The sequence below is a fragment of the Mustelus asterias genome, chromosome 1, assembly GCF_964213995.1.
Source record: "Mustelus asterias chromosome 1, sMusAst1.hap1.1, whole genome shotgun sequence".
Taxonomy (NCBI): Eukaryota; Metazoa; Chordata; class Chondrichthyes; order Carcharhiniformes; family Triakidae; genus Mustelus; species Mustelus asterias.
The window spans coordinates 127,328,661-127,343,009 of record NC_135801.1 but is presented as its reverse complement, the minus strand read 5'-3'; the positions used below and the strand labels follow the sequence as shown (position 1 = coordinate 127,343,009).

The 14,349-nt window shown below is 42.5% G+C and overlaps 1 protein-coding gene across 2 annotated transcripts in view; it reads left to right on the top strand.

Moving 5' to 3' along the window:
- The window catches only part of LOC144497402 (zinc finger SWIM domain-containing protein 6), a 175,748-nt gene that overhangs the window by 135,825 nt on the left and 25,574 nt on the right, over positions 1 to 14,349 (top strand). For both annotated transcript variants that reach the window (XM_078218615.1, XM_078218626.1), the window contains exons 5-8: positions 2,870 to 3,049; positions 6,272 to 6,448; positions 6,694 to 6,840; positions 10,576 to 10,704. In XM_078218615.1, the coding sequence (XP_078074741.1) occupies positions 2,870 to 3,049; positions 6,272 to 6,448; positions 6,694 to 6,840; positions 10,576 to 10,704 (633 nt within the window). The remainder of the gene's footprint in view (positions 1 to 2,869; positions 3,050 to 6,271; positions 6,449 to 6,693; positions 6,841 to 10,575; positions 10,705 to 14,349) is intronic.

Sequence of the window (14,349 nt, the reverse complement as noted above, 5' to 3'; positions counted from 1 at the left end):
AGACTTGGGTTACCTAGGGCCACTCTACAACATTATAACTAAAAATCAAATGAAACGTTCTTTTCAGAATTATACTTTGTATTGGATGATCAGAATCAATTGTCTCTATTCAGTTATTACCCTGTTAATACAATGATACGGTGAAGAAGCTGTCTTTTTCTATCTCCCCTGTTCTCCTTGGGCAAATGAAGTGCATTTTAGCCACGTACAGGCTGTATTAGTAATTGGCATGTGGTTACAGCAGTCCGTCTGAATTTGTGGCAGTTGTAGCCTTAAATAGGTGTGCATTAGCAGTATGTGATCTGCACATTGCCGGGCACAGATTAATTATTTAGAAGTGTCTGTGTGCTGTGGGAGGAGGGGGATTGGGCAAAGTGCTGCTTCATCTATATCCCTGTCTCAAAATGGAAACTTATGCATTTGTTTTTAATTGCAAGCCCAAATTGAGCTGCCGTTTCCTAAAGCTTTCTGCAGCGGCTGAATGTTGGGTCTTTATTCATAAAAAGTTTGCTTGCTGATGCCCACACACTTTGACACATGTCTGAAAGCACTCATCTGTAACCAGGCAACAGCTCATGAAAATCATGTTTTTTTAAAAAATGGTTAGTTTAGACCTTGTTTAGAGCCGTAGCATGAGGCCAATTGATGGCTCACAATATAATTGATATTTAATGTTAATTGCATTATTTTCCAGACCTGTATTAAGGATCCAACTAGAATGCTAAATTATTCTAGGTGTATGTGTGTGTGTATAGATTTGTATGATCTTTGTTCTTTTTGAAATGCTATGAACTCAAATCTGTAGAAAGCTGCTTGTATGTGTTACAATTTAAACTAAATTTAATATTTTCAACCCTGGCTTCACCTCATGATGAGACTGGCATTGGTCATTATCTCATTTGTGAGAATCAAATCAAACTGTTTGCACCAGAATATCTGTGATCCAAACAAAACCATCTTCAAATAAAGGCAGAAATTTCAAGCAAATGAGAATGTACATCTGTAGCCAATTCGTCAATTCATTTTGAGCTCGTGATTTTTCTTTTACCACCTTAAAAGCTGTTCAAATTTGAAAAAAATCTTGATTGTAATTGTCAACTATCTTCTATTTTTGGTGGTTCTAACATTTTCATCTTTGCCATTGGCAGCCTTCTGCTTTCAAGAGCTGACTCCTACCAGTGACTGACGGGGGGTTTCAGAGGGCCATCCAAGCTCCTTTTTAAATTTATTCTTGGGATCTGAGCATCACTACCAAGGCCAGCATTTGTTATCCATCCCTAATGAAATGTTGGTAATGAGTTGCTGCCTTGAACTGCAGCAATTCATGTGATATTATACCACAATGCTTTTGGGGAGTTCCAGGATTTTGACCCCATGACGATGAAGGATTCTGGGGGGGGGGGGGCTTCGAGGGGAACTTGCAGGTGATGGTGTTCCTGTGTTTCTGTTGCCATTGTCCTTCTAGGTAGTAGAGGTTGCAGGTTTGGAAGATGTTGTCAAAGGAGCCTTAGTGAGTTGCTACAGTGCATCCTGTAGATGGTACACATTGCTGCAACTGTATGTCAGTAGTGGAGGGAGTGGGTATTTAAGGTCATGGGTGAGGGTGTCAATCAAGTGGGCTGCTTTATCTCCGATGATGTTGAACGTCTTAATTGATTTCTGGAGCTGGATTCACCCAGGCAAGTGGAGAGTATTCCAGCAAGTTCATGGCCTGTGCCTTGTAAATGGCGGACCAGGCTTAAGGATTTAAGAGGTGAGTTACCTGCCACAGTATTTATAGGGCTGCTACAGTTCAGTTTCTGGCCAATTGTAAGCCCCAGGATATTGCTAGTGGGGGTTTGATGATGGTGTGATACCAGTGAATGTCAGGCAAAGGTGGTTTGTTGGATATGGTCATTGACTGGCACTTGTGTGGCTTAACTCTACCCTCTAATGTTCAAATCCTCACACTGCATGGTTTGGTCTGGAAGCTGAGCAGAATGAATATGAAATCCACGCTGACCCAGCCATGTTGGGTGTCTTTGTTTTCGTTTTTTCATCCTTCTCTCCACCATCCTATTCTAAGTAACACCATCACTGCAGGTGATCGGAGGTAATATTTTTGCCCCTTTCCGTTAGTTTGTTGTTTGTAAACAATATTTCTAAACTGATTCCAATGAAACAGGATATGGCCCGAGGAAGAATTGGTGTTTGGTCCAGGTTTAGCTCCAGATCCTGGAATTTCTTTAATGAATCTGTTAACAATAAGAGATGGGGCAAATTGACTGTTTTAGAATGTTGTGGAAGATCTCAGCTGGATTGTCAGAGCAGGTTGTTGGATATGCATGAGCCTGAATCCATGTCAGTGAGGTAAAAGCACTTGATTAAAAGAGAAATCAGCTTTGCAGTTGTAGAGCATCAACCAGGAAGGGACAAAAGATCAGCTAAGCGAGCATTAATGTTATGTAATTTAACACTGACTCAATGTGGACTGCTGAGTGTTTTCCACACTCTTTGCTAACAGAATGCTTTAAAAAAGTAGATTTATTTTGGTCTTGTTTTATTTTAGTAGTTGACTATACAAAACTGGTATTTAAATAGTTGGTTTCTTTTTAAGGTTACAGTTCAATTTGTGTAGAAACCTTATCATGAGTTTATTTCAATAGGGAAATGAGAAATGGCAATATAGTAAAATACAGGCCCATCTGCTCTTGATGCAAATTGATTTGAATGAGTGGGGACTGCTTCCTCTGGATATTTATTAATACTGTTGAAGATTCAAATTTAAAATTTGTTTCCCGGAATCTCCATGAGCTGTATTTTGGAAATTACTGAGGTTTTTAATTTAATGCCATGGTTTTAATTTGTCTGTCTGCTTTTGGATCCTTAGGTGCTCTGTGGATGTGTATAGTCTTAAATCCCCATTGTAAGCCTGAACAGAAAGCAGGCTGGCTAAAGCAGCTCAAAAAATGGAACTGTGTTGATGTTTGTCCCTGGGAGGATGGAAACCATGGAAATGAGCTGCCCAATTTAACCAATGCTTTGCCTCAGGGTGCAAATGCTAACCAAGGTGAGGATTAAATTAAGGACTTTATTCTTCAGTCAGCTCCAATGCAACTGGACTCTTTTTCTTTTGTGCAATTACATGGTGATTATTGGTGGTGGGGAGAGAGGGTTGTGAATGGAATGGGGCTGAGAGGCTTCTCGAGAGCGAGTGAGAATGAACAACAAATGCTGGCCTTGCCAGTGATGCTCACGTCCCACCAAGGAACAAAAAAGGAAGCTTTGAGCCAAACCGCAACTTCTTTCCTTAGAGTGCAGTAAATTATGCAGAGATCCAACATCAATGTCCAAAAACAAAGAAGATTTTGATAAAGTAAATTGGCGGTTTGGGGGGGGGGAGAGAAAGAAGGATTTTCCGGCTCTTCCCGCCAGTGGGATTGTCTTGTCTCCACTCCCTCGCACTGCGGAGTGCTGCCCAGTGGCAGGATGGTAGAAGCACGCAAAATGCTGCAGAGATTGGTGGGACTGGAAGATCTTGCTGGCGAGCAATGGCAAGGTGCTTCAGCCACTGGAAAAACACACCGCTGGGATGCCGGAAATTCCTGCCCTCCAAGGACATTTGGTGTTGGTTTACCACACTGGAACAATTGGAATAATTCATTAAAACTTTTGGGTTTAGATCAAAGACTGCACGCCTAGAAACAGGGGTGGAAGCAGAATCCAACCTAACCCTAAAATACAAAACAGATTAATATTTGAAAAGTATAATTGGTGAAGGAATGGGCAAAAAAGTTAATTTGAATAAGGAGTTGCAGATCATATTCAAATGCAAATAATTCCTCAAGTCTACATGATTTAATAGATCTGGTGGTTCTGCAAGTTTATCCACTGGCCAGCTAAAATAAACGGGCCAAGAATGTCTTAGATTTGGACTCACTGGGGCACTGGTAGGGAACCTCCATGAACATGGATGAGTTGGTGTAAAATTGCCTTCAGCTCCTGATGGTTATCCAGAAACTCCTGGATTTGTGTTCTCAATAAAAACTGAATTGGATCCGTACATGATGTCCATGAAATTCAATAACTCCTCAATGCTGACATAGGAATATTGACTATTTGAGCAAGTTTGGGGGGACTCCTGGCCTTTGTGGAAAGTCTAGTCCAGCAAGGAGTTGATATGTTTCAGAGACATTAACAAGACCTTTTTTCTTTTTTAAAAAAAAAATCACATTTTACTTTAAATGTTTTTTTTTAATTGTGAAGTAGTGATTTTAAAATTCAGCTGAATTACTAGGGAAAATAATTTTATTTAAGACACTTTGATTTTTGCAGTTGTAAAATTTGGAATAAACACAGTTATGATGTATGATTGTTGATGAGTTTGGCATTAGGCTGTGATATTCGGGAGCCCTGCCACATGGGCAGTCATGTGATTTTTTTTTTGTTTCTAATGGTGTCACGTGAGGTGGTTTTCAAGTCATTATCTTTCATAAACCATGTAAAGAATTTTTACATTCAGTCGAGGCAGATCTTTGGCTTGGTGAACCCCCTGATAATGTCAGATCTGCTCAATCTGCAATGCAATGCAGATTCCACTGTACCAGCAGCTGCAGGGAACCAATTTTTGTTTTATAAAAGTTATCATTCCCAGCTTTCGTTTCTACCTGCACAACTTCCCTGATAGCTGTGAAAGCAAGTGTGTACAGGTCTAAAACATTGAAACTGGAGGAGGCCATTCAGCCCCTGGAGCCTGTTCTGTTCCACATCCTTTGATGCACTTGCCTAAAGAAAAAATCTATCTTGGTCTTCAAATTTTCATTTGACTTTGCATCCAGAATCTTTCAGCGGGACAAGTTACAGATTTTCACGCTCCTTCAGGGGAAAATTATTTCCCGATTTCACTCCTCCACCAGGAGAAATAGCTTTTCTGTGTTTGCTCCATTGGATCCCTTTTTAATATATTAAATATTTTGATTGGAAGAGCTCTGTATGATTTGAAGATTCACTTGTGCTTTTTTTCTGATCCAATCCCTTTGAAATTGTGGCTAACATCATGTTAGCCTTTTTGACCTGTGTACCAGGGTTTGTAATTTGTCTACTTGGACACCGAAATCATAGAAACCCTACAGTACAGAAAGAGGCCATTCGGCCCATCGAGTCTGCACCGACCACAATCCCACCCAGGCCCTACCCCCATATCCCTACAGATTTACCCACTAATCCCTCTAACCTACACATCTCCGGACAACCGTGCCACCCTATCCCTATCTCTCTCTCTCTCTCTCTCTCTCTTTCCCCCCCCCCCCCCCCCCCCCCCCCCCCGGTTCCTCCAAAGCTCCGACTTGCTCACCATTAAGAACATATTCTGGTTTGTTCTTGTCCAATTCTAAGCAGATATCTCACTTTCTCTCACTGAATTCTATTTCCCACAGTTTAGCGCACTCACTTCACAGAATCGCAGAATTTTACAGGACAGCAGGAGGCTATTTTGCACATCTACTCTGCGTCAATCACAAACTCACCCAGCCCTATCCCCATAACCCTACATATTTACCTTAGCTAGCCCTCCTGATGGGCAATTTAGCTTGGCCAATCCACCTAACCCACACATCTTTGAACTGTGGGAGGAAACTGGAGCACCTGGAGGAAACCCACGCAGACACGGAGATCGTGCAAACTCCACACAGACAGTCACCCGAGGCTGGGAATTGAACCTGGGTCTCTGGCGCTGTGAGGTAGCAGTGCTAAACACTTAGTCTGTCTGTGTACTTCAGTGTCTTGGTACGTCTGTAACTTCCTGTTTCCATCCGCACTATTTGCTGTTCTTTCTAACTTGGACATGCAACTTAGTTCTCAACTTCTGAAGAAGGTTCTGGAAGAAGAGTAATATTGGACTCCACGTGAGTTCTGTTCCTCTCTCCACAGCTGCTGCCAGACGTGCTGAAATTTTCCAGCATTTTTTTTTGTTTTATTTTGGTTCGCAACAGAGCTATTCCTATATATGATAGCACTGTCATTAAGGCTGTTATGGTTAACAATGCAATGAGAAATAGCTTGCATTTAAATTGCATCTCCGCAAACTGTTTCATGTACATGTATTATTTTGTAACTTATGAAAAGTAGGTGGAATTACTCTGCACCATATGTGCAGAGCACACTTTTTGGTATGTTTTTCGGGGGGGGGGGGTGAATATACCACAACGTGATTTGCTGGATGTTGGGTTCTAGGAGCTGCTGCTCTTTTTTTTAAGTGCACACAATTGAAGTACCTTTTTCAATTCGCTGACAGATACTGCAAACAGGCCTCACCGGACTGTGTTCACACGAGCCATTGAGGCATGTGATCTCCACTGGCAGGACAACCATTTACAGCACATTATTAGCAGTGACCTCTACACAAACTACTGTTACCATGGCGACAGTGAAAATTCACTGTTTGACTCTCACGGGTGGCCCCTATGGCACGGTAAGTGGCTAAACCGGAAAGACATTTGCATGTCTTTTCCCTTTGTCCAGTTTCTATGGTACTGGGGGAAAAATTGGAGGCCTGGGCCATGAATACAGTGGCTGTTTATAACTGCTGGTTTTTAAGTATGGAGTTCCTGCCACAAGTATCTATTTGATTCATTGCCAGACCCGGTTGTCACACAGCTTAATGTACTTTTTCTTCTCTTTGCTATTCCTTTTCTTTGCATTCCCTTGGAATTTTAGAGCATGTCCCTACAGCTTGTGCTCGAGTGGACGCACTGCGATCTCATGGATATCCCAGAGAGGCCTTGAGACTAGCAATAGCAATTGTCAATACACTGAGGCGGCAGCAACAAAAACAGCTTGAAATGTTCCAGGCACAGAGGAAAGGTAAGCAGGGGAAAGCTGTAAAATGCACGTTTCAAATGTCCATCTTTGCCATAACTTCCATGTTGAGTCACAAATTACCTCCCAAGTGATTGTGACCAAAGTAAATTATCCTCCTTCATTCTTTGACGGCTCCCAATTCCTCACTTCCATCATCCAGGTAGGTGGAGCTGGCTCCATTCTTATCTATCTAGTCGTAACCAGAGAATCACCTACAATAGAACATAGAACATTACAGCGCAGTACAGGCCCTTCGGCCCTCCATGTTGCACCAACCAGTGAAACCAATCTAAAGCCCATCTAACCTACACTATTCCAGTATCATCCATATGTTTATCCAATGACCATTTAAATGCCCTTAATGTTGGCGAGTCCACTACTGCTGCAGGCAGGGCATTCCACGCCCTTGCTACTCTGAGTAAAGAACCTACCTCTGACATCTGTCCTATATCTATCACCCCTCAATTTAAAGCTATATCTCCTCGTGCTAGCCATCACCATCCGAGGAAAAAGGCTCTCACTGTCCACCCTATCTAATCCTCTGATCATCTTGTATGCCTCTATTAAGTCACCTCTTAACCTTCTTCTCTAACGAAAACAACCTCCAGTCCCTCAGCCTTTCCTCATAAGACCTTCCCACCATACCAGGCAACATCCTGGTAAATTTCCTCTGCACCCTTTCCAGTGCTTCCACATCTTTCCTATAATGCGGCGACCAGAACTGTACGCAATACTCCAAGTCCGGCCGCACCAGAGATTTGTACAGCTGCAATATTACCTCATGGCTCCGAAACTCAATCCCTCTACCAATAAAAGCTAACACTCCGTACGCCTTCTTGACAACCCTATCAACCTGGGTGCCAACTTTCAGGGATCTATGCACATGGACACCAAGATCTCTCTGCTCATCCACACTACCAAGTATCTTCCCATTAGCCCAGTAGTCTGTATTCCTGTTACTCCTTCCAAAGTGAATCGCCTCACATTTTTCCGCATTGAACTCCATTTGCCACCTCTCAGCCCAGCTCTGCAGCTTATCTATGTCCCTCTGTAACCTGCAACACCCTTCTGCACTGTCCACAACTCCACCGACTTTAGTGTCATCCGCAAATTTACTAACCCATCCTTCAACGCCCTCATCCAGGTCATTTATAAAAATGACAAACAGCAGTGGCCCCAAAACAGATCCTTGTGGTACACCACTAGTAACTGAACTCCAGGATGAACATTTCCCATCAGCCACCATCCTCTGTCTTCTTACAGCTAGCCAATTCCTGATCCAAACCACTAAATCACCCTCAATCCCATGCGTCTGTATTTTCTGCAATAGCTTACCGTGGGGAACCTTGTCAAATGCTTTACTGAAATCCATATACACCACATCAACTGCTTTACCCTCATCCACCTCTTTTGTCACCACCTCAAAGAACTCTAAGGTTTGAGAGGCACGACCTACCCTTCACAAAACCGTGTTGACTATCCCTAATCAAATTATTCCTTTCTAGATGATTATAAATCCTATCTCTTATAATCCTTTCCAAAACTTTGCCCAGAACAGAAGTAAGGCTCACTGGTCCATAATTACCAGGGTTGTCTCTACTCCCCTTCTTGAACAAGGGGACAACATTTGCTATCCTCCAGTCTTCTGGCACTATTCCTGTAGACAATGACGACATAAAGATCAGAGCCAAAGGCTCTGCAATCTCCTCCCTAGCCTCCCAGAGAATCCCAGGATAAATCCCATCCGGCCCAGGGGACTTGTCTATTTTCACACTTTCCAGAATTGCTAACACCACCTCCTTATGAACCTCAATCCCGTCTACTCCAATAGCCTGTTTCTCAGTATTCTCCTTGACAACATTGTCTTTTTCCTGTCTGAATACTGACGAAAAATATTCATTTAGCCCCTCTCCTATCTCTTCGGACTTCACGCACAACTTCCCACTACTGTCCTTGACTGGCCCTAATCTTGCCCTCGTCATTCTTTTATTCCTGACACATCTATAGAAAGCTTTGGGGTTCTCCTTGATCCTACCTGCCAAAGACTTTTCATGTCCCCTCCTGGCTCTTCTTGGATCTCTCTTTAGGTCCTTCTTCACATCAATACATAGAATTATAAAATCTCTCTAGTGCAGAAGGAGGCCATTCAGCCCATCAAGTCTGCACCGGCTCCCCGATAGAACATCTTACCCAGGCCCTATCCGCGTAACCCCACGTACTTACCTGCTAATCCCCTAGCCTACACATCTTGGAATACTAAGGTACAATTTAGTGTGGCCAATCTGCCTAACCTGCACATCTTTGGACTGAGAGGAAACTGAAGCACCCAGAGGAAACCCACTCAGAGACACTGGGAGAACGTGCAACTCTACACAGTCACCAAGGCCAGAATTGAACCCAGGCCTCTAGCGCTGAGAGGCAGCAGTACTAACTACTGTGCCACCATACCGGCCTCATCTGCTGTCCCTCAAGGATCTGACCTTGGCCCCCTCCTATTTCTCAATGATACGTTGTCCTTGGTGACATTGTCTGAAAGCACGGCATCAGGTTATACCTGTAAGTTGGAGACACCAACCACACCTCGGCACCACCTCTCCCAACCTGTCCACTGTCTGATTTGTCTGACACCCAGTACTGGAGGAGAAGAAATTTCTTCCGATTAGATGTTGAGAAGACTGAAGCTGTTGTCTGTGGCCCCCACCACAAACTCTGCTCATTAGCCATAGACTCCATCTCTCTCCCTACTAACGGCCTGAGGCTAAACCAGACTGTTTATAAGCTTGGTGTCATATTTAACCCTGAGATGAGCTTTCAACCACATACTCTTGCGCCATACTCTTGCCCCCCCCCATATCCAACTCATTCATGCCACTCGACTTCACTCTTGCCTTAGTTCATCTGTTGTTGAAATGTCTTTATTGCTCTAGACTTGCCTATTCCAATGCTCTCCTGGCCACTGTATGTAAACTTGAGTCCATCCAAAACTCTGCTGATATCCTAGCACACACCAAGTCCTCTGCAGCCATCACTCTGCTGCTTGCTGACCTACATTGGCTCCCAGTCTGACAATGCTTAGATTTTAAAATGCTCATCCCCGTTGTCAAATCCCTCCATGGACTGACGGCCTCACCCTCCCTATCTCTGTGATCTCCTCCAGCCTTACAACCTGCTGTGTTCCTCCAATTCTGGCCTCTTGTGCATCATTAATTATAATCTGTCTTCCTACACCTTTTGTCTTCTCCTTTAAAAACCTTCCTTAAGACCTACTACTTTGGCCATGTTTTTTGTTGATTTGCTGTAATATCTCCTATATGGTTCAGTGTCAAATTTTATGCTCCCGTGAAGCACCTTGGACCATTTTTATTTCCCCATGTTAAAGGTGCTTTCAAATGGTTTGTCGGTTTGTGACGAGGCTCAATTTAATTAATGTTTACTCCCCAACTCTCGAGTTAAGTGGATGTGAAGAAGGTTTTCTTTTACACTGGTCCCCAGTGGATACCAAAGCAGACCAACTGGGGCCTCTTGTGTGTCATGTATTTAAGTGAATAATACAAAGCCACACCAGTTCAGATTACAGTATAATCAAAGCAAAATACTGCAGATGCTGGAAATCTGAAATATTTCGGATGAAAGTATAGTTCAAGTGCAGGAACATAAAAAGCTAATATTGACAATCTCTCTTTTGTCGAGTTAGATTTTTTTTAACCATATAACAATTGATTTTATTTTTCCACAAAGGAATCACAACAATAACCAATCTTGAAGGCTGGGTAGGTCACCCACTGGACCCTATTGGCTGTCTCTTCAGCACATTAATGGATGCTTGCAGAGTGGATGACGAAAATTCTGGGTATTCTGAATTTACAGGTATGTGAAGCTTAAACAGTCGATGTAGAATGCATTTGTGTTTTCTCATCTAATTTTCGTGTTGTCTATTGTTAACACGGTGAAACAATGGAGCTGCCATTAGTTTGTTTGGCACTGACATCAGGGTTTCAGCAGGGTGAAGTTAAGCCCAACACACACTTCTGTTAATTTAAGTTAAGTTGTAATTTAAGGATATGAGAAATAGGAGCAGGAGTGAGTCAAATGGCTGCTTGAGCAGCCTTCACCATTCACTCAAATCATGGCTGGATTTCTGCACCAACTCCATTTTCCTGCTCCATCCCCATCTCTTAAATCCCTTTAGGCCCAAAAATCTGTCGATACTCAACAATCGAACATCTATAGTCTGAGTTGGCAAATTGCAAAGATTCACAACACTCTGAACAGCACTCTGCTTGTTATATGCTGCCATCCTAATAATCACTTGTTCATTCATCCTCTGTTTCCTGTCCCATAACCAATCCTGTACTCGCACTTCCCACCCTGTACATATTCCCGATATGTAGATGATCTTTGAATCTGTATGTACAGATTTTCTGGCACACTTTAAGCTCTATACTGCACTCCAGTCACTTTTGAGATGGAGGAGATGAAGTGATCTAACGTGCTCCCTTTCCCCAACATGCTAGTTGAGAAATCTGTGAATGACTGTTTTCCCTTCTGTCTACCACAAGCCTACCTTCACCAGTCAGTGCACACACTAGGATGCAGACAGCTGCACATGCAATCAGATCAGCATCCTCTAAATAGGGCTCGAGCCACTTGCTCACTTTGCAAGCTCAACGCAGAAATAGAGCACATTAAAACTATCATTGCCTCTCTGAGGACTCTCTTTACTCTCTTCCTTTTTACTCCAAGAACCTGTTTTTCTATTTCTTGCTAGTTTACTCTTGTTGTATTTTCCCTTTTGGATCACCCTTTTGTGATTTTTGTTTTTAAAACTTTCCCAATCCTCAAGCTTACTCCATTCCCTAATTAACTCTATCCCTCTTCCTGGCAACAGTCTGCATTTCAGCCAATCTTTTCTTTATCTTGGTGACATGTTGACTCCGAGATGAGCTTCCAACCTCCTGTTTGTACCATTATCAATGCTCTCTCTTTCCACCTCTGTAACATTGCCCATCTTTGTCCTGTCTCAGTTCATCTGCCGCTGAAACACTCATTCATGCTTCATTACGTCTTGACTTAATCTGTTCTATAATCTTTGACTTCTCTTCAGATGTATAAATTTGCCCCTATTTGAACCCGCCCCACCTTCGCCTTGTTAGTTTAAAGTCTTGTTTCCCACTGTAGTTATTTGATTCACCAGGATAGTAGTCTCAGCTTGAGTTAAGTAGAGTCCATCACAACAGAACAACTTCCCGTTTTCCCAAATTTATATGTCTGAAGAAAAGTCAAGGTTATAGACCAGATTAGATGATTTGATGAAATCGGGCAGATTGTATGAAGAAGAACAGAGTTAGTAATGAGGAATTAGCACTTCAAGCCGTATCAGAGAAGAATAGTAAAAATTAAAATTATAGAGGTTGTATTGAAATATACAAAGTATTCATAATGAGATAGATGAATTAGTGGCACAAATAGAGATAAATGGATTTGATTTACTGGGCATCGCTAAGGCACACTTGCAGGGTTATGTCCAAAACGGACGTCTTAAGTCTGTAGTTGGTTTTGTTCAAATTTATGAGATAAAAGCAAAATACTGCGGATGCTGGAATCTGAAACAAAAAATGCTGGAATCTGAAACAAAAAATGCTGGAAAATCTCAGCAGGTCTGACAGCATCTGTGGGGAGAGAACAGAGCCAACGTCTCGCATCTAGATGACCCTCGAGGGGCTCTGGCGAAGGGTCATCTAGATTTGAAACATTGGCTCCATTGCCTCCCCACAGATGCTGTCAGACCTGCTGAGATTTTCCAGCATTTTCTGTTTCTGTTTCAGAATTATGAGTGGCTTCCTCTATAATGGTGCCACAGTCCTTTTGCTTGTTCTCCCTGCAGTCTTTGTCCTCACCCATACCAGGAACAGTTAGCTCACAACTGCTGTGCTCTCCTTGCCTGTCTTGCATCCTCCTGTCCCTGATCACGAACCAAATGTAAACCACTACCGAGCCTAAGGTAGGCCGGCTGCCTCCATGGGTCAAAATGTCCTGGTAACTTTCTTGTTCCACCACTGCGCACCCCCTGCCCTGAAGCTCTCCTGACTTCCTGATGCATCGCCGTGTCTGCACCTTGGACTCCAGCTCCACAACTCTGAGCCAAAGTTCCTCAAGTTGCAGGTGCTTAAAACCGATGTGGTTGCCTGGGATCATACTGTGGATGCAGCATGCCTCCTGCACTGCCATCTCTATCTAACCTTGTTTTATGTATTTAGTTAAAGTTTAATGTAATTAAGTCATTTGCTTTATCGTTAGGTTTTTAAATTGCCCAATTTAAATTATTAATTTAATATTATATTAGTATTAGCTTATCTGTTCCTGGTTTTAAATACTTAACTGCCTCAAATTTATACAAAACACTACCAGTGTTAAGGTAAAAAGAAACGCGATCTCCTCCCCTACATTAAATATCCATTCAATTCTCAGCTTCCCATTCCGTTTATGAACCACTCCATTAACATTACAATCTGTGGTTATATTCCTTTTGAATATATAGCCTGTAAATATAAAGAAAGACTTGTATTTATATAGTGCCTTTTATGAGCTCAGAATACACCCCCAGCACTTTATGACCAGTGAATTACTTCAGAAGTGCAGTCACTGCTGTTAATTCCACCGTTAATTAAAAGACCAGGGGCCTGGTGGGAACTATCTTCATCCAGGCCTTTGTGGAGAAAGGTAAGGTGTGGGATGGGTCTGCTCTGTAGGATCTCCTGTAACATATTAACTTTTTGGCACCGGGTCACAGGTTCCTTGGACAGGAGTAAGTGAGCTCAGTTTTCTTTTATTTCACCCTTTGGGATCCCTCTAGTGGTCTGATAAAGAAATGACAAAGTCCTGTTGACGGCGGCTTCTCGATCGGAATAGCTGCCCCAGCTTCACTACTTAAACATCCGGCCTCGTGGGGGATGGATGCTTTGGCATCTGTGCTCCCAGATTGTACAATGTTTTTACGTCTCAGTTCTGCATCATCGTCCTATATGACCTGGGATTGTTAATAAATGATCAAAGTAACTTGAATCAAGTTTAAAGTTAGTTGCTTGGTTACCTGAGATGGGTGAGAATTGGCATTTGTAAGTTTATAATTGCAGACTTCTGTGCAGTTTTCTTTGGTGTAAAATACTGATCAGCATTTGGGGAGAAAATGTAAATACTTTGCTTTGTGAATTATGCAAGAATACCAATGCCAAACTTGCTTACTGCATGTGGTTGCTTTTTTTGAAAAAAACTTATCGTGACACTTTTTCACAGATTCCTTCTTGCATTCCAGCTCTGCCCTGTTTTCACATCAGCTCCTAGCTATTTCCTTTGCTCAAACAAGCAGCTTACAGACCTGGCCATGCTTAGCCACAATCTCCTGGGCAATGCAGCCAACCGTTGTAGCAACCTTGACTAAGTTAAAGTTAGCTCAGTGCAGGTAGGGCTTAGTTCTGCACTCAACATTGGAAGAGTATATTAGGGGTCGGATTT